Below are 27,823 nucleotides of genomic sequence, written 5' to 3' on the forward strand. Positions count from 1 at the left end.
GTCATTAAGTCGTGTCCGACTCTTCGTGACCCCATGAACTACTACTGCTACTGCTACTGCTTCCATTTTTGCCCCTTCTATTTGCCAGGAATTGATGGGTCCAGATGCCACAATCTTTGTTTTTTTAATGTTGAGTTTCAAGCCAGCTTTCACACTCTCCTCTTTCACCCTCATCAAGAGGCTCTTTAGTTCTTCTTCACTTTCTGCCATTAGGGTGGTATTGTCTGCATATCTGAGGTTGTTGATGTTTCTCCCTGCAATCTTAATTCCGGCTTGTGATTCTTCCAGCCTGGCATTTCTCATGATGTACTCTGCATATAGGTTAAATAAGCAGGGTGACAGTATACAGCCTTGTCGTACTCCTTTCCCTATCTTGAACCAATCAGTTGTTCCATGACTGATTCTAACTGTTGCTTCTTGGCCCACATACAGATTTCTCAGGAGACAGGTAAGATGGTCTGGTACCCCCATCTCTTTAAGAATTTGCCAGAGTTTGTTGTGATCCACACAATCAAAGGCTTTTGCATAGTCAATGAAGCAAAAGTAGATGTTTTTCTGGAACTCTCGTGCTTTCTCCATGATCCAGCAAATGTTGGCAATTTGATCCCTAGTTCCTCTGCCTCTTCGAAACTCAGCTTGTACATCCGGTAGTTCTCGGTTCACATATGCTGAAGCCTAGCTTGTAGGATTTTGAGCATAACCTTGCTAGCATGTGAAATGAGCGCAATTGTGCGATAGTTTGAGCATTCTTTGGCATTGCCCTTCTTTGGTATTGGAACGTAAACTGATCTTTTCCAATCCCGTGGCCACTGTTGCGTTTTCCAAACTCGCTGGCATATTGAGTGTTTCCTAAGGCCCGCTTGACTTCACTCTCTAGGATGTCTGGCTCAAGGTCAGTGACCACACCAGCATGGACATCAGGGACATTAAGATCTTTCTTGTATAGTTCTTCTGTGTATTCTTCCCACCTCTTCTTAATCTCTTCTGCTTCTGTTAGGTCCCTGCCTTTTTTGTCCTTTATCATGCCCATCTTTGCACTAAACATTCCTTTGATATCTCCAATTTTCTTGAAGAGATCTCTAGTCTTCCCCATTCTATTGTTTTTCTTGTTTTCTTTGCATTGTTCATTTAAGAAGGCCTTCTTATCTCTCCTTGCTATTCTCTGGAAATCTGCATTCAATTGCTTATATCTTTCCCTTTCACCCTTGCTTTTTGCATTCCTTCTTTCCACAGCTATTTGTAAAGCCTCATCAGACAGCCATTTTGCTTTCTTGCATTTCTTTTTCTTTGGGATGGTTTTAGTTGCTGCCTCCTGTACAATGTTACAGACCTCCATCCATAGTTCTTCAGGCACTTTGTCTACCAAATTTAATCCTCTAAATCTATTCATCACCTTCACTGTGTACTCACAAGGAATATGATCTAAGTTGTTTCTGAGTGGTCTACTGGTTTTCCCTACATTCTTCAATTTAAGCCTAAATTTTGCAGTAAGAAGCTCATGATCTGAGCCACAGTCAGCTCCTGGTCTTGTTTTTGCTGTCTGTATAGAGCTTCTCCATCTTTGGCTGCAAAGTATGTAATCAGTCTGGTTTCGGTATTGACCATCTGGTGATGTCCATGTGTAGAGTCGTCTCTTGTGTTGTTGGAAAAGAGTGTTTGCTATGACTAGCTTGTTCTCTTGACAGAACTCTATTAGCCTTTGCCCTGCTTCATTTTGTACTCCAAGGCCAAACTTGCCTGTTATTCCGATTACTCCTTGACTTCCTACTTTAGCATTCCAGTCCCCTATGATGAAAAGGACATCTTTTTTTGGTGCTAGTTCTAGAAGGTGTTGTAGGTCTTCATAGAACCGGTCAACTTCAGCTTCTTCGGCATCAGTGGTTGGGGCATAGACTTGGATTACTGTGATGTTGAATGGTTTGCCTTGGATTCGCACTGAGATCATTCTGTCGTTTTTGAGGTTGTACCCTATTACTGCCTTTCCCACTCTCTTATTGACTATGAGTGCTACTCCATTTCTTCTAAGGGTTTCTTGCCCACAGTAGTAGATATAATGGTCACTTGAATTAAATTCAGCCATTCCTGTCCATTTCAGTTCGCTGATTTCCAAGATGTCGATGTTCAATCTTGTCATCTCATGTTTGACCACATCCAGCTTCCCTTGGTTCATAGATCTTACATTCCAGGTACCTATACAATATTGTTCTTTGCAGCATCGGACCTTCTTTTCACTTCCAGATACATCCACAACTGAACGTCCTTTCGGCTTTGGCCCAGCCGCTTCACTCTTTCTGGAGCTACTTGGAATTGCCCTCTGCTCTTCCCCAGTAGCATATTGGATACCTTTCAACCTGAGGGGCTCATCTTCCGGCGTCATATCTTTTAGCTTTTTGACATTGTCCATGGGGTTTTCTTGGCAAGAATACTGGAGTGGGTTGCCGTTTCCTTCTCCACATTTTGTCAGAACTCTCTGTCACGACCTGTCTGTCTTGGGTGGCCCTGCACGGTATAGCTCATGGCTTCACTGAGTTACGCAAGCCCCTTCACCACGACAAGGCAGTGATCCATGAAGGGGTCTGATCTCTAATGATGTGCAAATACAGAGTAATTTAATTGCTAAACATTGGTGGATAAATTTTGAAAGAGTAAAGTGATATTTAACAGAAGTGACTTTACCTGAACTTTTGTTTTTGTTGATTTCTAGGTGAAGTCAGGATTCTTCCATGAAAGTGACTCCAAAGCTGTAGCTAAATCCATTCGTGATCGTGTCACCCTGATCAAGAAGACACGGGAGCAAAGGCAGGTGGGCTGCCTGGAGGAAAGGAGGGACTCGCAAAGTCAGCTTCCAAGTGGGCTACCATTACTTCAGCCACAAGGCTCATCATTCACCACACCTTCCCAGCAAAGCAAGACTGAGTGTGAGGAAACAGAGGTTGATCAACACGCCAGGCAACAGATCTTTCAACAAATGCAGCACAGCTTTTCCCTCACTGGTAATGAACAATCATAGGCACTTTGCCTTCCCAAATCCTATGTTGAACTAAAATTAAACAAGGGTAAATTAGGGTGTCATTTTGTTCAGCAAATGTCCTACCTGAGGTGTTTGAGCTTGTGGGTCCTTTTTTGCTGGTTTATTGAAAGCCCTATAGCATATAAACTGTGGTTTCTTTCTGTGGAATTTAACCCTGACTGAATTGTTAGCTAATGCCATATATATTACGGGAAACTGAAGTTATGTTAATGAAGCCCATAATAATAATGAATTAATATGTTCATACTTTAGTTTACCGCATTTACATTTTTGAACAGCAATAATAGCTAGCCAGAAGAGCTTTTCAGCTGCTTATTTAGAAACCTTCCACTACTTCAACAAATTACTTGAAACTTTGCTGGGAGGGAGCCTATTTTCAGAACTTTAGAATGCGACTACACCTTTCTTTTACCTAAGAGCTAGGTAATTCTGATTGTTGAAAATTGCTGCTTCTTCCAATTGGTTTCTCCATAAGAGGTCTCTACCTTTTATTTCTCAGATGGCAAAACGTGAGTGAGCCATCTTTTCAAACTTGCTAGTCCTTCATTCTGTTCAATACCACCAACATAAAGTCATCTTAACTACTAAATGAGAGCTTAGCAGGGAAAAAAGAAACTAACATAATATGTAGTTTCTCTCTCAGTAGCAACAGAAAGCATCTTCAGAATAGTGAAACTTGAAAAGTAGGCTTACTGTTTTTCCATGAGTGCACTGTCAGGCACAGGTACGAAGTAAGGCACCTGAAGAAAAAGGTGTAAAATCCTTTTTTCAGAGGGTTAGAATCAAAGAGTCTAGTTTTATTATAGAATAAGAGCACTTAATATGATAATGATGACTCCTAAGTTCCCCCTGTCCTGTGTTAGTGCCTTGAATGCTCCATGGTTCATAGAGCAATTGCACGCTACAAAATGTGAGGGCAGAAAGTTGCAGATTCAAAGGTGAATCCAACCGGACAAAATGTATGCATCTTCATAGGGCCTGTGTCACAGAAATTAGGGAGTTGAAAAAGTAATTTATTTCCCCCATGATTACATCCATGGATGGATAATCCAAGAGAACTCTGATGGTCCAACCACCAATAGCTATGGCCAGTGTTCTCATACCATCTGATCACCATTATGAGTAGTTTACACAGTACTTTGTGAATAACATGTCTCAGATTTGTGCTGGGCTTGACTTCCCTTTGGTCACTCTCAAATAAATGTAACACAGTTTTTGATACTCATTTAAACAGATTAGTCGTGTCAGCTAGAAGCAATGTTGTGGCAATTTTTAAGGAAAGATTGCGCCATTCCTTGTTGCCCTCTGCAAGCACACATTTTGTTGTGTTCTTTCTGAAATAAATATTTCATCCATATATAAACTGCATTTCTTGATAGCCCATGTTATCCCGAATACCCAAGTGTTTGCCTGGATGAGGCAGAAGGAAGGGAAATGGTTTTGATTTGTTCTTATAGAATGAATATTCTGCCTTCTCTTTCTTCCCACACTGATGCAGCTGACAGCCTGTCTGAGAGAGGAGCAGGATCAGTTATACTGTCAGATGCCTCTAGCCAACATAGTCTGGCATTTTCCTCGGAACAGATGATGGGCACCCAACAAGTCCCCAACCTCTCACAAACTGAAAACAGCAGTGTTCAAGGGCACATTTACACTTCCCAGCAGCTGGTGGGGCATTATCAGTCCAATGCAGGGGTAAGAGGCCTATCATTTTCTTAATAGCATAGTAATTAAGGTAGTGTCTGTCCCACAAAGACGTGTATGATGTTTCAGTATAAAATTTGTTGGTCCCAGGAAAGGAATAAAGGTGGCAGCTGTGGCTAGGGGGCCTTTGCACAGATTCATCTTGTGCGTCAATTGCACCCTTTCTTGGACTGGGAGGCCTTACTCATGGTCGCTTCCCATTTGGATTACTGCAACGAGCTTTACATGGGGCTGCCCTTGAAGACACCCAGAAGTTACAACTGGTCCAGAATGCAGTGGCACACGCAGTGGTGGGTGCCCCTAGGTTTACCCACATTGCATTCCTGTTGCACGAGTTACATTGGCTCCCAGTTTCCTTCTGGGTGCAATTCAAGGTGCTGGTTATTATCTTAAAAGCCCTATATGGCATGGGACCAGGTTATCTGCAGGACCACCTCTCCCTAAGTACACCTGCCCATCCTACCAGATCAAATAAGGTGGGCACACTCCTAGTCCCCTTCCTTAAATGTTGCCATCTTATGGAACCTAGGAAGCATGCCTTTTCTGTGGCAGCCCCTGCCCTATGGAACACTGTTCCCCAGAAATTCGGCAGACCCCCCCCACCCTTTAACCTTCCAAAAAGCACTTAAGACCTGGCTTGTCCACCTAAGCGCTGGGATAGGGTGAGATTGGGGAGATGAGCTTGTTGTGGGCTGCATGTGAAAGTTTAGCTATCGTGCCAGGTTGTTTGTTTGTTTATTTGTTTTAATATTTGTGATTTTAATATTTATTGTAAATATTGTTTTTTATCTATTGGTTGTGAGCCACCTGGAGTTTGGTACAAGATGGGTGGCTATATAAATATTTGAAAGAAAGAAAGAGCGAAAGAAAGATAAGATACAAGAACATTAATTCTTTGTTATCAGGAATGTGTCCTAGGAAGATGTCATGTTTTCCCTAGAGAACATGTGAGAGAAGGCTACAAACAGGGCAGATGAGACCAGGGGAGCTGAAGCACAGACAATTGTTTTGTTTTTCTTAGTGAAGTCTGTTAATTATTCTTCATACAGGTGCAGCCGCCGTTGCCAACAAATGTGGCTCACCCCAGTGTTTTACCATTAATCCAGAATCAGCCTTCTGTTCTACCTACTCACAGTTTGGCACCTCCTGCAACTCTCCAAGCCCAAACTTCTCCTCTTACAGCTCAACAATTCCCATCAAGGATGGTAAGGGCTTTCACTGATAACCTGCATTACCTAGCGGGTTTTTCAAACCATCACTTGAAAGTGTCCCATAAGTTCATTTTAACCATTTAAATTAAAAAGGGGAAAGCATTCATAAAATGGAGGCAATCATTGAAGGACGTAGTGGGGTTTTGCTTCTCATTAAAAGCCAAGCTACATAGTACAATATAATGTATACGTTTTGCCTGATCATATTTCTCAGCAAGTGGCACTTTGCAGTAGCAGGATGAAGGGCATACTTAATTCTCCCAGGCTTTTTTTCCTCTGCCAAAACTATCTCCCAGTTATTTTTCCCCTAAGTTAGTTCCAGAGTTATTGTTCTGGATGTAAACAAGGCCTGAAATCCTGGCAGAGAAGAACAAATTGTAACTGGAATTGTAAAACTGGGATTCAGGAAAAAATGCTTAGGTGTGAGGTAAAGTGATTAAGTATCTCCCAACTATTTTTGTACATTATCTGATGATAATATTTTTTTATCCAGTTACGTTATGCATCTCTGCATTGTAAAATGAGGCTTCATCCTAACTACATTTTTTAAAAGTAGCTTTTCCCAATCTAGGTGCTCTTCAAAAGCTTTGACTTCAACCCTCAGAATTCCCCAACCAGCGCAGCTGTTGCTGAGAATGTTGGGAGTTGGGGGGGCGCCCCAATTTTTCTAGGGTTTTGGTAGTCAAGCAACTTTATTTCATACAGCAACTTCAGGAACAATGACTATCCTGTTAAGGTTGTGGGGAAACTATTTAAGGTCAAAATATTGCTTTTTACAGACTAAAATGTACGTTATTTAGAACTATGTATGTATGTATGTATGTATGTATGTATGTATGTATGTATGAAATTTGTCACTGCCAATCTCATTAAAAAAATGACTCTGGGAAGTTTACAAAGCAGTTAAAATCAATTAAAATTACAATATAAAATAATCCTAAATAAATAGAAAATAAATATAATCCAAGGGTAGATGTTAAAATTGGCAGTAACTTGGGGTAACTTATATGCATATTTGAAATGCAGTTGCACCATCAATTTGTATGAAGCTATTACATATGGCCAGGTGTTATATTTATCCCTTGGTTTAAGCAGCGTACTCACAGTTCAATATATGAGAGTCATTAGCTGTCTATTAACCCTCTGTAGCAGGGATTCTTAAACCTTTTTGGGCCATGCACCCTTTGAGAGTCTGGTGAAACCTACAGATTCCTTTTCAGAAAAATGTATTGAAATATATAAAATAAAATACATAAGTAGATTGTACTACAGAGGAAACCAATTATGCTCAAATACAGTTATCAAAATATTTAAAAAATATATAATATAGTATTATACAGTGGTACCTCTAGTTACGAACGCCCCTCCTTATGAATTTTTCAAGATACGACCAGCTCCGGCCCCAAAAATTTACCTCTACTTGCGAACTCCGCCTCTACTTACGAACCGGATCTGTGGCCATTTTCCCTGCTGCCACACGGTCGCGGCTTCCTGTGGGCGAGATCGCGGTAGCAAGGAGACGTTCGGTGAGGCTTGTGGTGTGTTTTGTGGCGTTTGGAAGGTTTTTGTGGCGTTTGGAAGGTTTTTGAGGTTTAAAAATAAAATGCATATGTTTCAGAACTGTTTAGCCATATTTACATTGAACCTTATGGGGGAAATTTACCTCGGGGTGTGACCAAATTCGGAGGGCGGATTAGCCGTATTTACATTGAACCTTATGGGGAAATTTGCCTCGTGGTGCGACCAAATTCGGAGGGCGGAACGGATTAACTGTATTTACATTGAACCTTATGGGAAACTTTACCTTGACTTGAGACCAACTCGAGTTGCAACCAGAGTCGCGGAACGGATTAAGTTCGTAACTAGAGGCACCACTGCATATGCTTTATTAATTCATTAAGTCAATAATAAGACAGTACCCTTTTTTAGGGTTTAATGATTTTAGATAGATTTTTAAAATCTATCTAACCAAATCTGTATGCTTACCAGAGCTTCCCTAGGAAACTAATGCGAAATCTGTCACAAGCTAGGAGCTCCAATATAAAGCTGCCCAACTTCAACATATTATCATAGTTACACAATCTCTAAAATAAACTACCTCCTTATTAATATATGAACTATAGCTTTATACAGTTGGGTTTCCATGCTTACTTCTAAATGTTATCTACTGTAATATTAACATAAAAGCCATAAGCATATATATCTCAAGCTAATTAACTTTGAAGTACTTCTTTATAAACACCTCTCATTAAAAAAATTACTGTTTAGGACTAAGTATATAAATCTGTGTAGACACTTAGATAGCTTCTTCAGTGTTTGCATTTTGTCTGTTAACTATGCTTTTAACTTTAATTGTGTAGTACCATAATGTTTTATTTTCACATTCCTGTATGAACATCATGTGCCCAGGATTAACTTAAACCATGTCTTCTTTGTTGTTCAGTGATCTAAGTTATTAATCTTTTTTTTTTTTGTACAGCCTATCACATTGCCTTGTCCTTATTCTTGCAAGAACATACTAAGGGCCATATAGTAATTTTCTGCAATACATTCACAATACAGGATTTTATTTTCCTTCCTGTGATCCCCCAAATGAGGGTTTTTAACTTCTTCATTAGCAAATAGACATGAGTATCTATTTCATGGAGCTAAAGATTGCTACTTCTTTAAACATTCTTTTTCTGATACTTCATAGTCTTGTGTATCAGCAGGTGGCAGTTCCTGGCTGACTTTGCTAGACTCTGAAAGTAAGCAGGGTCAACACTGTTTAGTACTTGGAAGGGAACACCAGAAATGTAGCTTTAGACTGAAGCGTACCCCCCACACACAACCCCCCCAAAAGTTCCCAGAAGAAGGCAGTGGCAAAGAACTTCTGTATTGGTGCCAAGAAAACTATATGGATGTGTCTATGACACTCGTCCAAATTCAGATATTTAAGAAAACTTATACAGTTATTTGGGGAACAACCATCTGTTCTGATTGCACTTATTTAGATAACCCTGGATACTGTGATTTATATTTCCCTTCTAAGATTTAAAGCTGGAAATGGCAAAGAATCATGAGAAGAGCATTACATTCAGACTTAGGCCCACTTCAGGTAGACCTGTTTATATTAGTCGAGTCATACCGATTTCACTTGGTTTATTCCAAGTAGAAATAAGTCTGTTTTTCACCCATTAAACCTTTCATCAGTTTATGTAATTCCACACTGAGTACCAAGTTATGGATTATGTGTAAATAAATATGTTTTTTTAAACTAAAATATGCTTCCAGGTAGTGCAGCTGCCAGTGAAAAGGTTGCTGAAGAAGAAGAACCACTTAATTATTTCCTTGCCTGGCTTTCTTTTTTTCTCTGAATGTTTATGTGCTGAAAGCTTTTCCTCTCTCAGTTATAAATCTAAAGGGTTGTAAAATGGGTTGTATTTCTGGATGCAACAAAGACTGCTGTCTCTCTACAAAGCATACTGCCAGATGGGACTAACATTCACAAATAGCAGTTTATTTATTTTATTTATTTATCATATTTATATAGCTGCCCATCTCACACAAGAGCGACTCTGTTCTTGCTCATTCATCCCAAATGTAAAAATATGAAAAATGTTCAGCACTCCCTTTTATTCTTTTTAGAACACAGCCAAAAGAAATATCAATTGTCCAGTTTCTATAGTTAAAATAATTCTTTTAAAACATTGAATAAGTGTTCCAAGGTAATGGAAGGTAATCCCTGGGGGAGATGGGCAACATATAAATTTAATAAATAAATAATGGAATTTTACCAGCTGATATTTTTAACTTGTACAATATATTCTGCACGTTGCTGCTTTTTATACTGTATACCAAGTTCTTTCTGAAATGATATTTAGACGTTTATATTTTATGACATTTTATAGGAAAAAATTTTGGTACAAAAGTGATCACTTTAATCACCTCTAAAATACATTTATTTCATACCAGCCTCCAGATTCACAAGTGTCCTACAGTATAGAGAGTCAGTCTTTGGATGGGTCCATCATGGGAGTTCCTCAGCAGATCTTGACAGTCACTTCCCCTCAGAATATACCTGCTTCACAGGTGGGGAATCAACACATGCCAACAGGCATACAGTTAACCTCTGCTGCTAGATTTGGCAACCAGGCTTCAGCTACTGCAGGATCAATGGAATTAGAAACTGTTTCTGCCAACTTTGGATCTGCCAGTCATTCACCTGTGCTACACGGGCAGCCTTCAGTTCAATTTGTCAATAACATACAAGGTTTAGCTCAGAATCTCTCTAATTCCTCAGTTCTTCAGTCAGTTCCACAAGGAGTTGCCCTTATTCAACAACCCCAGCAAGTTTCCCAGCAGGTGCCATCAACACAGCAACCACAGCAAGTTTCCCAGCAGGTGGCATCTATGCAACCAAGCCAGCAAATAGTTCCACAGGTGACATCTACCCAGCAAGTTTCTCAGCAAGTGGCAGCTATGCAGCAGATTCCCCAGAAACTAATGGCTATGCAGCAGTCTCAGCAAGTTCCCCAACAGGTGGCATCCATGCAACCACCTCAACAGGGGGTGTCTTTGCAGCAACCACAGCAAATTCCCCAGCAAGTGATGCCTGTGCAGCAGTCTCAGCAAGTTCCTCAACACGTGACATCTGTACAACAAAGCCAAACTGTTCCACATGTAGTTTCCACACAGCATATTCCACAGCCGCCACAGAACGTTTCCCAGCAGGCAGCATCCATACACCAACCTCAGCAAGTTCCTCAGCAAATTCTCCAACAGGTGGCATCCATACAGCAGCCGCAGCAAGTGACAGCAGTACAGCAGCCCCAGCAGAATCCTCAACAAGTGTCATCCATGCAGCAGCCCCAGCATATTCCTCAACAGATTCCACAACAAGCAACGTCCACACAGCAGCCACACCATATCCCTCAGCAAGTTCAACAGCAGGTGACACCCATACAGCAACCACAACAAAGTCCTCAACAGGCAGCATCCATACAGCAGCCTCAACAGGTTCCGCAGCAGGTGACACCCATACAACAGCAGCAGCAGCAGCATATTCTACAGCATGTGACACCCATACAGCAGCCACAACAAGGTCCTCCACAGGCAGCATCTATACAGCAGCCACAGCATATTCTTCAGCACGTTCCACAGCAGGTGACATCCATACAGCAGCCACAACAAGAGCCTCAACAGGAGGCATCTATACAGCACCCACAGCATATTTTTCAGCAGGTCACACCCATACAGCAACCACAACAAGGTTCTCAACAGGCAGCATCCATACAGCAACCACAGCATATTCCTCAGCAGGTGACACTCATACAACAGCAACAGCATATTCCACAGCAGGTGACACCCATACAGCAGCCACAACAAAGTCCTCAACAGGTGGCATCCATACAACAGCCACAGCATATTCCTCAGCAGGTCCCACAGCAGGTGACACCCATACAGCAGCAACAACATATTTCGCAGCAGGTGACACCCATACAACAGGCACAACAAAGTCCTCAACAGGCAGCATCCATTCAGCAACCACAGCATATTCCTCAGCAGGTCGCACAGCAGGTGACATCCATACAGCAGCCACAACAAAGCCCTCAACAGCCAGCATCCCTAAAGCAGCCACAGCATATTCTTCAGCAAGTTCCACAGCAGGTGACACCCATACAGCAACCACAAGGTTCTCAACAGGCAGCATCCATACAGCAACCACAGCATATTCCTCAGCAGGTGACACCCGTACAACAGCCTCAGCAAAGTCCTCAACAAGTGGCATCCATACAGCAGCCACAGCATATTCTTCATATTCCACAGCAGATGACACCCATACAGCAGCCACAGCATATTCTTCATATTCCACAGCAGGTGACATCTACACAGCAGCCACCGCAAGTTCCTCAACAGGCAGCATCCATACAGCAGTCACAACAGATGGCATCTGTGCAGGCACAGCAAGGTCCTCAACTGCTGTCATCTGTACAGCAGCCACAGCAAGTTCCACAGCAGGTGATATCTATACAGCAGCCACAGCAAGGTCATCCAGAAGTTCCGCAACAGGGGGCATCCATACCTCAATCCCAACATGTTCCTCAGCAAGTTCTCCAGCAGGTGACATCAATGCAAATGGCATCAGGGCTGCAGTCTCAGCAAGTTGCCAATCAGCAGATTGGATCCCTCCAGATGTCCCAGCAGATTCCACAGCAGGTGGTGCCCATGCAGCAAGTTACACAGCATGTGGCATCTGCACAACAACCCCAGCTGGTTCCCCAGCAGGTGGCATGTGGGCAGCCACCTTCACAGAAAATAGCATCTGTGCAACCTCAACATATTATGCCCATACATCAGGTCTCCACTGTATCACAGCAAATGACACTGATGCAGCAGGTCTCACAGTGTCCAGAAATATCCCTAGATACTTTGGGGCCTCCACAAGAGCAGCAAATTATTCAGATACACCATTCTACAAATCAGCATCCTTGTGTAGTGCAACATATGTTATTTCACGTGCCTCTGCAACAGCAGAAAGAAGAGCAATTTGTTCTACATGCTAATTCCAAAGATCAGTTGCCAGCTGTCTCTCAGCAGGACATAGAAAAGCATCAGCAAGCTGAGTTCTCAGGTTCAGCTCCAGAACAGGTGGCTTATCCCATCCAGACCCAGTATCAGTTGCAAATCCAAGAACAAATAATGTATCCAGCACAATCCCCACACAAGCCACCAGCTTCAGAGCAGCTGAAACACCAAATAGAGCCAACTAACCAGCTGCAGGGTCCAGAGCAAGCAGCATGTCAGATGCATGTCACTTACTCAGCACAGGGCTCAGATCAGTCACCCTGCCCGGAGCCACTAGTTTATGCAGCTTCTGGAGTATATTCAGGACATTCTTTGGACCAATCGGCATATTTTTACCAAGGGCAGGCAGCATATATAACTCAATCAACATATATTGCTCAACCTCCAGAGATCCAGCAAGCTCACTTAACAGTACGGAATACTGATCAACCAAGTTTTGCTGTGCATTCACCTGACCAGTCATTACACCTGATGAAGGATGGAGACACTGGCAACATGGAATTGCAGATCTGTTCAACACAATCCACAGAAATCCACGATTATCCTTCTGAGCCACATCTGCCTGAGCCAGCAATATATCTTAGTCAGCAAGATTCTGGTATGGGCTACCAGCAGCTGCCACCACATGTGGCACACAAAATTGCAGAAGGACAACAGTCAGGGCCACAGGCATCTTTTGTCTCATCTCAGCCGTCTTTCACACCACAAATGCAGCCTCAACCCCCTTATCAGGAGTTTAGCCAGCATCCTAATACTCAGTCGCACAAAGCCACAATCCCTCAGTCTGCCCTAGATACATTACAGACTGTAACTTCTGTATCAGAACAGCCAGAACAAGCTTATGCAATACAACAATCTTTGGAAGTGTCAGGACTGTTGAATCATGCTCCTCTCCTCCAACAGTCTCAGACATTTCAACCAGTTGACAATAACCAACAGTTTATCCCTCCACCAATACAGCCACCATACATTCAACAGCAGCCAGTGTGTCAGACCTCAGTTTTATCTGCAGAATTAATTGTCCAGAAGCAGATGCCTTCTAAGAGTTCTATGGCAGCTTCCTTGAACCAGCAAGCACCATTTACTGCTGTGACACAGCCAAACCAAGAGTATCATCAAGGACAAGACATTCCACAGGTATGCCAGTTATTAAAAAAAAAATCTCTTTCTCAGCTACTTAATCCCAGAGAAGGGGGAGAGGGAGAAAATGTGTATTATAAGAGAACATCTAAGTTTTTTTAATCCTAATTTTTCACTTTCAAATTTCATTTCATTAGTTGTCATTTGCAGTAAGGGAGAAGGGATAATGGTGATTGGAAGCAAACCTTTCCATTTGCTAATTTTTCTGGTAAAAAAATTGACAATCTGTATAAGATTAATCCAAATGTGGAAAGGAAGATAGATATCCAGAACTCCCCTTTCCCTTGATAGCTCTAAATGCAGAGTTCATCCCATGCTGCCATGGTTATAATTACTTAGAAAGGCTTTTAAATGCAGGTCTATTATGGAGCAGTCATTATGGAGACCTTTTGGAATGTTTTTTTTAAGTCTCCCCTCATTGCCACTTTTCAACCTGTCAGAAGGGATTTTGGTTGTCTGTTTATTCATTGGTTTTTTTGCAAACTACCAGAGAAATGCATAGAATGCTGAGGAGTGGTAGAGACACATGCTGTCAATCTATTTTATGTTATTTTTGCCAAGTGGGGAAGTTATAAGATGTTTATTAAATGTTTGCAAGTATGACTGGGATCTGAGGGTGGGTACAAAGGATGTTCAGCTATTGGTTAATTTGATGGTAGCAAAAGTGAGCACAAGTTGATGTACTCTGCGGCCCCAGACTTGGAAAAAAATAGCGTTTCCATAATTATAGCATTGTGAATGTCACCATTGGTCCAAAACGGTAAAGACAATTTAAATGTATTCTGATTTCATTTAAGCACACACATTATAAAGAATGGAGAATTCAGTGAATTTGTAGCCTCCTTTAACCATTGTAGTTAGTGCTAAACTACCAACCCTAATAAAAATGGTCATAAGCAAAATTGTGTTCATCAGTAGTGGAAACTGAAGAGAGAGAAGGCCAGACAAATTTCTAGCAGGATATAATTTCCTAAATTGAGTGCTCTCATAAAGTCAAAGGAATTTGGCATGTTAGGACTTAGGGAAGAGTCTGTCTATCAGACCTTAGGGTCCAAGCAGAACTACATGAGGAAGTAGTTATTTAAATGACTGGATTGATACTGTAAACTGTTCAATAATTAGTAAAGCTGCTATGAAAGGGGGTAATATCAGACCAATATTCTTTCTGAAACTGGGTTCTGGATTATGAGTTTGGGACATGTGTAATACAGATTTGTTCAGAGTGAACTGCAGCATGTCATTTAGATAACATTTTCTTTGCTGTGAACAGGTGTTGCATAAAAAAACTGTCCCTGAAAAAAAGTAAGAAACAAGGAAAAGTTCCACTAGGGTCTCATTTTGTTAACAGTTTGGCTAATTAGATTTGAATGTTTCTAATCTGTTTCACAAACGTTATTTGTGAAGATATAAGATAAATGGACAGTCATGGTTTTCTTGAGAGTTATATGCTCTCTTGAACTTAAAAGATTAAAAAATAGGTATAATCCAACTGTCTGTTCAGGGGGGGAAAAATGGTCAGCACCCACAGGCCCTTCTTTGACTCCATACCTCTGCCAACATGTTACTTGATTACATTTGGCTCTGTTTGTTGCACCACCCTGGTTCTCTATTGGTATCTTTCACAGCTCAGTATATGATTTTTCTTCCTTATCATCCTCTCCCATATAATATAGTTCCAGCTGGATTTTTGGGGGGAGGGGTGCCCCCCCCCCGCTTTATGGTTCTTTTCCCTGGTACTTGACTTCTAATACCTACCATTACTTCAGAGTTTTCTTTCTTTCTCCTTGCTGACTCTGCCGTTTTCTTTTTAGCTGCCTGGACATTTTGCCCTATAACTTAAATTGTACCCAGAGATCACATCTCATTTATCCTGCCTTCTTAATGATAAGGTTCACCATCTTCTTGGGGCCGGCTTAAAGTTTTAATTCCACAAAAATCACTGTCTCGTTTCTTAAAGAAGACTGGTGTGAGCATCCCATGCAGCCTTTTCATTCTCTTAGCACAGAGTATTAATGAGCATTAAAAATAACACACCTATAGGAAAGGTTTCATATTATAAATCACTGGCTGTAGTAATCTTTGGATTATGTTTCTGTGTGCCTGTTCTGTTGTTGGTGCTTTACATCATATTTAATTTGCGTTGCTGTTTTCTGATTAGAGCACTTATCTTTAGTCTAACGTTTATGTGCCTGAAGGCTGAAATCACATAAAAAGTCCGTCATCCTACAGAGCAGTTCCTGTCTAACTTTTGAGTAGAAAGATGGCTTTCAGGTCATGGCAGCAGTATTGCAATCTGAACTGCAGTCCAGTCTGAGAAAGCTACCAACCGTTGTTTCCTTGTTAGTGATTTATAGCCTCCTGTAGCATCATCCAGCCATTACTGTGCCAGTATAACTTTAATGAAGACGTGCTTTATCTCGTCACAGAGATGGTGATTTGTAGAAAACTCTATAAAACAATAGTAAGAAAGTTCCCACACTGTCACAGTTTAAGTAGCTAAGAGGAAAAAAGCAAGCATAATACTTCGTTAAAGCCTCCAAGGCAAAATACTGTGCTGGTTTAGCTCTGACGCCTCAGCTAGTAAAGCATGATTGTGTTCTGTATCAAATACACAACCCATCTGCATGTTCTGGAGTTACTCCTTTTCTAAAAGCTTCACTATATTCAGATAAAATTGGCAAATGCTACATATCAGTTTACTCCCTCTCTCCTCACAGGTTTCTGTCTCAGTGTCAGATGAGCATGAGCACCAGCCACCAGTCCAGAAACAAGAGTCTATTCAAGGGTGAGTTTGCTTTAAGGTCAGTTCACTTGGCTGTCACAGCAGTAGTGCCCTCCAGATGTGTTGGATTTCAGCTCACATTATCCAAGAGTCAACATGGTAAAACTGGAGATTCCTAGGTGAGGGAAAGATAGCTTAGAATATTATGGCCAAACTTGGTGAACATCTACATTCTTCATTCGTAACTTATAATAAGTGAAGAGCTGAGAAGATTGGGAGTATGTCCAGAAACAGAAGATGACTGGAGAAGGGGTAGTAGCAATAACAGTTCTCAAAGAATTTAAGAAGAAAGATGAAATGTTTAAGTGTTTTTTTAATCAAATAATTAAAAAATAATAATTTGTGGATTCTTTTTACTGGAATAGTTTAGATTAAGCATTTTTAGAGTGTGCATCTTTAACAATTCATTAAACACTATCTCTTTCAAGCCATTAAAAAAAGACTTGCTTACTGTATAATTCAGTTCCAGTACCTGGCCACTTCTCTGACTGCTTATGATAGAACTACCTACTGCATAGTAGGCCCACACTGTTTTGTACATACCATTTCAGCAGCCATATAACAGCAGAGGGCAGAATTAAAGCTACAACATCCCATTTGTGCAAATCCATATAGCTATGCCCTCCTTATCCCATATAGATATGGGTTTCTTCCCTCATGTTCGTTTCCCTTAGTGAGAGAGTGGGAGGATGTGTGGATATGCCCAAATGTGTTTTGTATCCGGATGAAATTGTATGACTATGGCTTTAGCCTTGCTGTCACTCCATCAGTCACATGGCCCCCACTCCCCCTATCCCAGGATTAAGCACTGTGACCTATCCCTTATGAATTAATTATTGCAATGAGGACTTTGGGACTCACAGTAAAATATATTAAAAACAATATATTTTTATCCAATTTTAATTTAAATCATATATTCTTAGAGTTGTAAATACAAAGTATCCCTAAAAGAACGATTAGATTCATCTGATGGCAATTATACTTTTCTGCAAAATAGAATCAGTGCCTGTAGCAGATCCACTTTGCTGGATCCAGCTCCCTTTTCACTGGCAAGAGCATTTCCTGGGTGGAATTGTGCTCAGAAAGCTGCCACCTTTGAAACAGAAGGAAAAAAAATCTTTGTCAATTATTCCCCAAGCAAGCTCATCTCCTGTCCCACTCTACCAGTGAAAGTGCTTCTCTGGATTGGAAGTTTCTGCAGGTAGAAGGTGCCCTTCCATGCATTCCCTAGGTCCAAACTGCTGAGTTAAATGATACTTTTTAATACAAATAAAGAACCAACTTGGCAGTTTTTCAAATATAATAATTTATACTATTTTAGTCCAGTTTTCATTTTAGATTATCAGCTGTCCACAAAGAAATATAACCCTTCTCCCCAAAAATACACTGTATCATACAATGCAGATCATACCCTGTACATAAAATAAACCAAGCATAGGCATTTCATTTTTAACTAGGGGTGGTAATGTAATGAAAAAAATAAAGGTGTTCAGCTTGAGCAATGATGGCCATTTTTATCATTTTTAAGTTGCTTAGCAAGTAGTGTCTGCCGTAGTCTGTATTTTATCCTTTCGGTAGTTATTGGTTTGGCTCTGATTTAAGCTGTTGGTATACTGAAAATTAAATTTCATACTTCTTAATGGTTAGAAAGTGCAGGAGGCAAGGGTATGCCTGTCTCCTGAAGTCCCTTTCTTTTCTTTCCTTTGGTTTAGCCTAGTTCCTGACCTTCCAAAGGAAGGTGCGGTTGGCTGTGACCTTCCATGTGGAAATGGCAAACAAGACAAGATCAAACAGAGAAGGACCTCCTGTGCCCGGCCAGAGAAGGGAACTAAATTCCAGCTCACTGTGCTGCAGGTGTGTATGTTTTCAAACTACTGCAGAGGCTTTTAAACAGGGTTATACAACAGAGTGCTGGCCAGATTTCCTCTGGCTTTATTTTTTTAACAAAGAAGTTACTGAAGTTTGCATGTTGCGAAGCAAAGCAACAGGAAGTAGCATCACTTTTATTGAGAAGAATGCCTCTGGGCTTCACATAACACTTAGAGGAATTCTTAGGGGATAAAAGCAGTGCACCCCAGTACTTTGCATGGAATGTGCTTAGAATAAAAGTCAAAGGTAAGCTGGGGTAATAGAAAGCAACCTTATCTGATAAGTTGGTATTTTATGACTAGTCATTCTGCAATAGTGCCCAAATAATATGTGGCAAAATCCTCCTATAATCACCATTTTCTAAGAGTAATGATATGCTCTCAAAATTGCAAATCATTCAGTAGCCCAGAAATGTTGCCTGCCCCTGGAGAACAGGATGTAGAAGAGGAACAGGATTAAATGAAAGCATATCTTCAAATCTTGTAACAACATCACCTTTAGAGAGTGTTTACCTGAGCTTTAGAGCTACTATTTTTACAATTCTGCTTGCTGCTTGCAGTTAAAACAATAATTTAATGTTGCCATACGTTCAGTAATGTGGGTTCCACACATTGACGGTCTTAAGCAGTGACTAATTTTAATTAAGTCACAGTTGGCTCAGTTCATAGACTACACTAAGGCAGAAGCCATGTTTTGTAAACCACAGTGCTTGGGTTCACCCATAGCTAAGCAAGAACAAGATAAACCACATTATGTCTTATTGCAGTTAGTGAATTATTTTCTGTTTCTGTCAAGAACCAGAATTTTGGCTCAATCAGTTCTAATTCACAGACAGTATTTCAGATATGTGTGAACATTTGCATTGCAGGATGCAGATATCTAGAGCAGGACCCAACTAGTTTCACTCTACTGACAGAATGCTTCAGTCAGTAGAAGAAGAAGCAGTCCCCTATGATTCCTAAATCTTTCCTGGAGGTTGGATTTGCCATCTACTGATGTTTAATGCCAGAGAATTATATTTATAATAATTGTAATGATAATTGCATGCTGGCTGGGGAATTCTGGGAGTTGAAACCCACACATCTAAAAGTTGCCAAGGGTGAGAACACTGATATTGTACGTGACTGTAATCATGCATTTAAACAAGAGTTATTGATAAGGTTGAGCCTTTCCACAGTAAGGGGGGGTAATAGTGCTTTGTTGTTGAACTGGGGATGTAATTTTATGGTGGCAAACTAATCCAGCATAAGTTATCTTTTTTTCTAGGTATTTGTGAAAGAGAGAGGTATTCTGCCTCTGTCTAATAGCATAATATCTTTTTTTTTCTTCAATCAGGTATCAACATCTGGAGACAATACTGTTGAATGTCAGCTTGAAACACATAACAACAAGATGGTTACATTTAAATTTGATGTTGATGGAGATGCTCCAGAGGACATAGCTGATTACATGGCAAGTTATATATGCCCTGCTTCAAAGTAGATACTTCTTTACTACTGTTACAACTTTTAAAAATTATTTATATGTTGCATAGTTCAAGTGCAAGTACCCTGCTTCTTTATATTTCTCAAGTTATATGGAACCCCCTAAAGCCAAATCTTAGATTTTCAGTTCATATGCCTTTATTTTATTTATTTGTAAATTAATTTTGATATTGGTTTTGGGGCAAGAGTATAAAAATGGAGAGGATTGGGGGCTGTTAGAGGAATATCTGAGAATAAAGGATGGAAATATGTGGCTGCACTTATTTTCCCAAACACACTACTTTTGGAAACATCATACGTGAGAATTCAGAATATTTTTAAAAATATTTTTTTTAAAGTCATTTGAGTTACTCTTCTAAAACTTGTTAGCTTCCTTTAGACTACTAGGTAATATAATTTTTATCAGTCCTAAATACCTGGGGGTAGGGAGTGGGAGAAGAGAAGAAACATTGGAGTAATGTTTCAGGGAGTGATCTACATTTAAATTAATGGAAGGAGATTTTGAAAGCATATACATGCCATATTTGGAAGAAAACTTTGCATCATGGATCTATATTTATTTTATTAGAAGCTATTTCATCACATGGGGCGTACTCTCAAGTGAGGGTTCATGGAGTTGTATCCTTCACATCATACTACAGAATTACTACATCAAACTTACTGTTCTCCTGTGAGGAAATGGTATGGGGGATATTGCTGCAAAATAAATGAGGAACCTGTTATATCAGGGATAGGCCAGTGAGCTCATTTGAAATTCTGGGAACATTAAGGGGATATTCATAAAATTGCCAGCATGGAGGGCAAGGCTAATTACAGAGCATTCATTGATTAGGAGACAAATAGATGTTGCTCCAGCCCCCCAGATGTTATCTGCATTTGCATTCCCTTTAACTTTTTCCTGGTTTCCAAAGGCTTCCACACAAGCTTCTAAAGAAAGCATTGGGCTACAGCAACCTGTCACATTTATTCTAAAAATGCCTATGTGGTGCCCAGAGGCATTTGTAGAAATAAAAAAAAAGAGATTAGTATTTTGCTTTGCAGGAAAAAAGTTAAAAAAAATAAAAATCAGATGAATATGAAGCCAAGCAATATTAGTATTTCAAAAAGCTGAGATTTTTCCACTAGTACAAAATGTGATAGAAGACTGTACACTGGCATCATGTGAGAAGAGGTGGCATTTCAAAAAGGAACAAAAATTAGCATTATTGGGGGGAAATGAAACTTCAATAAGTTTTTTAGAATACTTTTTCAAGATTAATTTTCTTCATTTTTTGTAATAACCATGAATACTTGGAATGTGAATATTTATGTGGGAGAGATCTAATTTTCTACAGCCTGTTTGTTGGAATGGGGGATAGCCAGAATTTGAAGAGCAATAGTGAGGTTTGCATCTATATCTTTTATCCTGTGTCCCCCCCGCCCCCATCTTTCCCATTTACTAGGTTGAAGATAATTTTGTATTGGAAAATGAGAAGGATAAATTTGTTGATGAACTGAGGGCTATTGTTTGCCAGGCTCAGGACATCATTTGTAGTCTTCCTATTGAAGAGCGAGCCTCTGGCATGGAATCTGCTCCTTCTGATCCAACCAACTGCCAAGTAAGTTCAGCTTCTTTAGTGATGCCAGTTTTCTGGAAAGATGTGTACTTATATTGGGAAACTCCCTTTTTATATTTATCTATTCATTTTTAATTCAGACAGGATCTTCTGAACAAGTTCAGATAAACCCAGCATCTACTCAAACTGGCAGTAAGTAACTATTTTAAAACATTTAACCCTGCAGGACCAAAACAATACTCTGAAACTCACAAGACTAAAAGCATCCTCATTTAAAGAGGAAAACTATGAACAGTGGATTTTTGGCAAAGTCCCATTCTCACCTCTTTTCACTTTGTCCTTTCAATCCCCATGATAGTTTACCCTTTGAGGGGTGTCCTTTGTATAAGTTTTTACTGCAAATAGTTGACTCTTTGCAACAGTCCTGTTGATTTTAGTGGAATATTCTAAAGATTTTAATTATACTATCAGAGGTTGAAGCTAGCCATAATGGTAAATAATTAGCTGTTAATGAGCATTGCTAAATTGGCATTACTTCTGGAGTTGGCTTGGTGGACCTTTAGAAAATTAAGAAATGTTAGGAAACTAGAATCCAATTTTTTTAAAAAGCATGATTGATAGTATAGTAGTAAAAGGTATGCCTGCATTCACTACCAACTCTATAAGATCTCCCCCCCCCATGTGAACTGCTTAAAGTGCCCTTGTAAAATGTTTTTACAACAAGCTGGATTGACTCTGAGTGGCGATAGGGGGAAGAATCAGTCACGAACCAGTGGCCCAGTAAACCAAATTCTTTATATTCACTGACCGTATTTCAAAGATAGTATAGCTAGCATGCTCACCTAATATGAAGGGATAAACAATAGTAACTAGATTTATCCTAAAAAGAGAAACTCTTAGACTAACTCAGTTTGAATGAGCACAGAAGTGTCTCATGCAGAACCAAATTTAAGTATTCCTTCATTTTCTCCTATGTGACAAAAAAAAGAATTTAGAACTTAGTTTCACTTTAGTAGATTGCTGACTTGGTATTGCAAACCAGGAATAGTGTTTTATAATAAATTAGCCAGTTGCTAAATGGGTCACAAAAATCTTCTCAAAGTTGAAGCTTTTGGGAAGCAATTGACAGGTCTATGTTACTGTTCTTTTTTTAAAATTTATATTAATTAAATATTTTCATTGTTTAAAAATACTGTACTCATTTTGAAAGGAAGGAAGATGCCTGTCTTCCAGATGAAGGTGCAGTGCCAGTAATAGGGCAAGATGAGCCCCCTGTTGATCACATGAATCATAGCCTAGGGCGCATGCAGTTACAAGCGGTTTCAGTATACACCTGCACTCTGGTGATATATTCATGGATGGGGTAATATCGTCTCAGGATACAAATGCCACTTCATAAACAGCTTTGTACTGCTGCCTTGTCCTTGAAAAGGTCATCCATGCTACCACTGTAGGGTATTCTTCGGTTTCCCTTTTTCTTAGCCTCTGGGATTCTGTTGTAGCAGCCCGCTTGGCATCATTAGGTAAAGGAGCCCAAATGCGAATTGCCATCATGCCAACATTAGGAATTTGGAAGGCAGTGGAGGCTTATTGTTATGGTGAGCACATACATTTGTTAAGAGGGAGAGGGGATCTATGTTAAGGCATGAAATCCATGGGGATGGGTCAGGTCATTCAGTTACTGATCGGCAAGCTAGCACCAAGTGAGTGACATTTTTCCTTGATAAACTGTTGGCTAGTAGAAAGGCAAGTGCTGAATGGCTTATTCTTTTCTGCAAGCATGTAAATATATCTCAAGCATGTAAATATATCATGTGTACCTGAAAATAGTCAAAACAGTCCAGGTAGGCTGATCTTTTGGAAGACACCCCCCCCCCCCAATTCTGGTTTATTCCTTCTCTTGGCTACTCGGGTAGAAGAGAGCAAGGTGGAGACTACGGAATTTGATGCTTCATATGAGCATCTCTTTGCCCATCCACATAATACTAAATCATGTTACTGTTTATTTTATTTGGTTTTAATATTTAATATTTCTTTTTATGTATTGAACCCAACATAAAATCTGCTGATTAGCTGGCAAGCTAGAAAAATAAAATAAAAATAAAATAAAATAAAATAAAATAAAATAAAATAAAATAGCATTATATACAATTAGCTATTAGCCAGTTGTGTGGTTTTGGATAACCAGGAACCTATCCAATCTACATGTTTATTTTTGAATAGAATATAAAAAAATATGTAAGTTTAAGCAAGATAAGGTATACATGATGCTGTTAATTGTGAAATGGTGCTTGCACTTTTAAAATACCAGGTATCTCTTGTCTGAAATATAAAAGTAATAGTTGAGAGAGGAATTAACATGGATTTTCTTTTAATGAAACTTGAAACAGGAATGTGAACTATTTATTGTGATCCTTTATATGATACAAAATCAGTCAGTTTCAAAGATGGTTGATTTCATAATTTTATTTCAACAATTGCATTAACAGGACAATGCCAGTTTTTTTTTATTATTCTCAAACCAGGCATCTGTTTCTGATTTTGTAATTTCAACTAACTCTAACATGCGTGTCTTTTAGGTCCCTGAAGGACCGGAATGCTTATGACTCTGGCCAGAATCCAAAGATCTACAACACTAGTTTTATGCAATTGTGGTAGTCTGCCCCAACCTGGTTTTCTCTAGAGCTATTAGGCACTTCCTACAGTCCTTTTGGATTGAGGTAGCCAATAAAGCTACTAAATAAATATTAGGATACAACTTGCAGAATTTCCAGCTGTTGTGCTGGCTGGCAATTTGGAGAGTTAGAATTAACAAGTTGGGGAAGACTGAGTTGAGTATTGGATGTATTTCTAAAACAGAAGTCTTCCTTACCATATGTGAAGGCAACTGTAAAACATATGGAGCTTTCAAAAACAGATTGTGACCATTGCTTAGTTTCTTTAAATCTTGGTGGAGCCTGATATAGCTCTTTGGATCCTAACCCTGCAGTCTATGGTGTGAGAAAAAGTTGCAGATCTTTATCTGGGATAAGTGATTAATGATATAATCAGTGTGAATCTTGTATGAGAAAACAGAAGTATGTATCAGAGAGCTTTCTCTTGAGAAAGAATAAAACACTGGATTAAAAGGAAATCTGTTGAATTTGCTCATAATCCTATTTTACTGATATATTTTCTTGCTTGATGATTTGAGTTTCTTTCCATGGAAGTTAAACACATGGTTACTATCTGATATATCAGCAGTGCTACTGACTATTTTAGTTGAAATAAAATAATAGTATGAATGAATGAATGAATGAATGAATGAATGAATGAATGAATGAATGAATACAAAATGGTTCTGTTGAAGCAGGATCAATATGTCATGTGACAATATGTTAATTTAATGAAGACGAGTGAAGGACAAGTGTGTTACATAATGCAAATTCCATAGAATAGATGTGTATGCAACTTGTGATAAATATGGTGGAAATATGGCCTGAGAACCTTACACCCCATTGCTTTTATTAATGAGCATCCTTAAACCTAGGCTTTGGGATAGGGTGGTATCAAGCCCCTGTAGAATTTTATCCAATTAAGTATCCTCTTTCTTCCAGATGTGCATGATCTTTGTTCTCATTGTTATATTGGTTTCTTGCCACTAATGTTGTAAACCACCCAGAATTAGTTTCTTTTGGAGTTAGGCGGCCTCTAAATTGAATTAATTAATTAATTAATTAATTAACAAATTAACAATGAATAAACAAGTATGTGTGTACTGTCAGCCGGAAGATGAATAGGGACAAATTTGAATAATCAACTTATACAGAAAGGAAAGTGGGGGAAAGCAGGAAAGGTTTTTCTGTTTCAGTAATGGCTACTAAAGGAACCCTACTTTCATATTTTAAAATGCATTTAAATGATGTTTAAATATACCACAAAGGCAGAAAATCCACCTTTCATACAGCGTCAGACTAAGTATGTACTCAGACATACACACTTCATTGTTCCCTTACATCTATTACCTATTAAGTATATTAGGATTATTGCCTAACACAAGTATCCTGATTAGTTGGATTACAGGGATCCAGACTTGAAGGGGAAAATTACTCAAAGTGTACATCAATGTACACATTGGACTTTTTGACTCCTTAAATAAAACACAACTTTTCTTAGGCCCTTGCAACAGCAACCATACACAGTGCAGGAAAAATACAGCTCCTTCCATGTCCTTCCAAGTGTGACAGGAGCACCTATGCATGTTGCAGATCAGCTTTTCCCCTTCAAATCCAGATCTCTGCATAGCCCTACTGATTACTGTATCATGTTACTTCTAAGATTCCTTTTTGCAATAGCAGAGCTGTGCTTGTAATCATGCTTATATAAACCGTGACACGATCTCCCCTTCTTACCTTTCTCTCTCTCCTTTTAGGTGATACTGCTCCCCAGTCATCCCCTGTTGGCCGCTGGAGGTTTTGCATCAACCAAACAATAAAGAACAGAGAGTCCCAGGCAGCTTGTACCCCGCTGCTATCAATGACAAGTGTTCAAGGATGTCAGACAACAGGTGAACATATGATTTAAAAAACATGGCAGATTTTGCTCTGGAGTAGTATATTATCTGGTTGATTTTGGAATTGGGCTCTGCTGAAATAAGAGAGGCTCAAGGATGGAATTGCAAAGTTATCAGACGAATTCTTTAATGCTGATGAAGAACAGCAGCCCATTTTGAGACTCCCTTCCTTTCCACTATTACTGCATTTACATGAAAGGAAGGCAGTCTGAATTTGAGACCATATCCCATACCCCGGAAGATTAAGCAGACTTCCAAATTCCTTATTTGCCCCATTATCACATTCCCATTTTGAAAGTAAAGTAGTGAATTTGTGTCATATCCCCCTCATGAAGAAAACTAATGATTTCATTGGGATTAGGGTTGGGCAAGAAATAAATATATCTCTTTCTTATAATAATTAAAATTTAACCTATATATTAAATAAAACAATGAACATTCCACGAAGGCAGAAAATCCACCTTTCATTCAGCGTCAGACTAAGTATGTACTCAGACATACACACAAATAAATTAAAAAAAAACTCCTTTATTTGCCCAGATGTTATATGTTATTGATCATATGATCTTGTTTTTTTTCCTCTCCCCAACCCATCCTTTTGTTTTTTACTTTGTTGTTTTTAATTATTTTTAATCAAAACTTCTTAATGAGACTTACCTTAAAAAGGGATATATAAATATTTTAAATTAAAAAAAAAATCAAGATTTTATCACCTCAGTCCAAGTTTTCATTATCTCATTGTTTCTCTCTGGGCTGTTTCTGTGATATTTTTTAGTCCAGCCTTTTCCAACCAGGTTCCCTTAAAGATGTTGAGACTGCAATGCCCTGGGCCATGCTGGCTGAGAATTCTGGGAATGTTGGTTGCAACATATATGAAGGACACCAGTTCTGATGAGGATCTTCTGTTTCAGATTGGTAGGGCTTCCTAAGCAGCTCTGAAAACTGTGGCATCTGGATTTTTTGTTTTTGTAATTTTTTATTATATTTTCAAAAAGAGTTAAAATACAGAAAAAAATTTAAAAAAGGAAAAAGAAAAAATATAGAAAAGAAAGAGTAGCTTCCGACTTTCCTTGGTACAGGTATAAATGTAAAATATATTCGCCTCTTGCTCTAATATCTAAAGTTTACATAATAAAAAGTAGTTTTTAACTAATATTCAAGAAAATCCTAAAATCAGTCTATTTCAATAATATATATAATTTGTAGAAGATATTTCTATAATATCAATCATCAAATCCAAAAATCAAAATTGCATTTTTTTGAGTGTCAGGCAAAAAATCTAAGAGTAGTTTTCAATTAGAAGCAAAGCTAGACAGTGCCCACTCTTTGAGCAAGGTAGTCAGTTTCGCCATCTCTGCCAATTCCATTAATTTCAATGTCCATTCTTCAGCTGTAGGTATTTGTGAGTCCTTCCATTTTTGCACATATAAAAGTCTCACCACAGTTATCATATAAAGAAAAGGTTTCCGTGTTTTCTTTCCATTTGTTTATCCGTCATACCTAAAAGAAAAGTCTCTGGTTTCAATTGCAGGTCTAATTTCAAAATCTTTTGAATCAAAATACATATCATATTCCAATATTTCTTAGCCTTTTCACAAGTCCACCATAAGTGATAAAATGTGCCTTGACATTGAGTACATTTCCAACAAGCATTGAAATTCTTTTATACATCTTTGACAATTTATCTGGTATCAAATACCAACAGTACATAATTTTATAAAAATTTTCTTTTAACGTATAATTAAGAGTGAACTTTAATCCTTTATTCCACATATTTTCCCACTGGTCTAACATTATGTTATATCCAAAGTTTTTTGCCCATTTAAGCACACAATCTTTAATGTATTCATCTTCCAGATTCATCTTTAACAAAAGTTTATACATTTTAGCAATAAGATGTTCATCATTGGTACACAAAGCATATTCC

At 39.1% G+C, this 27,823-nt stretch overlaps 1 protein-coding gene across 9 annotated transcripts in view; it reads left to right on the forward strand.

Annotated features, from left to right (window-relative positions):
- The window catches only part of WNK3 (WNK lysine deficient protein kinase 3), a 107,860-nt gene that overhangs the window by 56,158 nt on the left and 23,879 nt on the right, over positions 1-27,823 (forward strand). For all 9 annotated transcript variants that reach the window (XR_015795640.1, XM_088137796.1, XM_088137795.1 and 6 more), the window contains 10 exons: positions 2,705-2,993; positions 4,530-4,726; positions 5,785-5,940; positions 9,901-13,650; positions 16,371-16,438; positions 18,148-18,289; positions 19,640-19,756; positions 21,231-21,386; positions 21,485-21,536; positions 25,756-25,890. Coding sequence is in view for 8 of the 9 variants with exons in the window: in XM_088137796.1 (XP_087993922.1) it covers positions 2,705-2,993; positions 4,530-4,726; positions 5,785-5,940; positions 9,901-13,650; positions 16,371-16,438; positions 18,148-18,289; positions 19,640-19,756; positions 21,231-21,386; positions 21,485-21,536; positions 25,756-25,890 (5,062 nt within the window). In the remaining variant the exon portion in view is untranslated. The remainder of the gene's footprint in view (positions 1-2,704; positions 2,994-4,529; positions 4,727-5,784; positions 5,941-9,900; positions 13,651-16,370; positions 16,439-18,147; positions 18,290-19,639; positions 19,757-21,230; positions 21,387-21,484; positions 21,537-25,755; positions 25,891-27,823) is intronic.

The sequence above is a fragment of the Python bivittatus genome, unplaced genomic scaffold, assembly GCF_059951505.1.
Source record: "Python bivittatus isolate LINGU-HERP-01145 unplaced genomic scaffold, Pbiv_v1 ctg000220_np1212, whole genome shotgun sequence".
NCBI classification, from domain to species: domain Eukaryota; kingdom Metazoa; phylum Chordata; class Lepidosauria; order Squamata; family Pythonidae; genus Python; species Python bivittatus.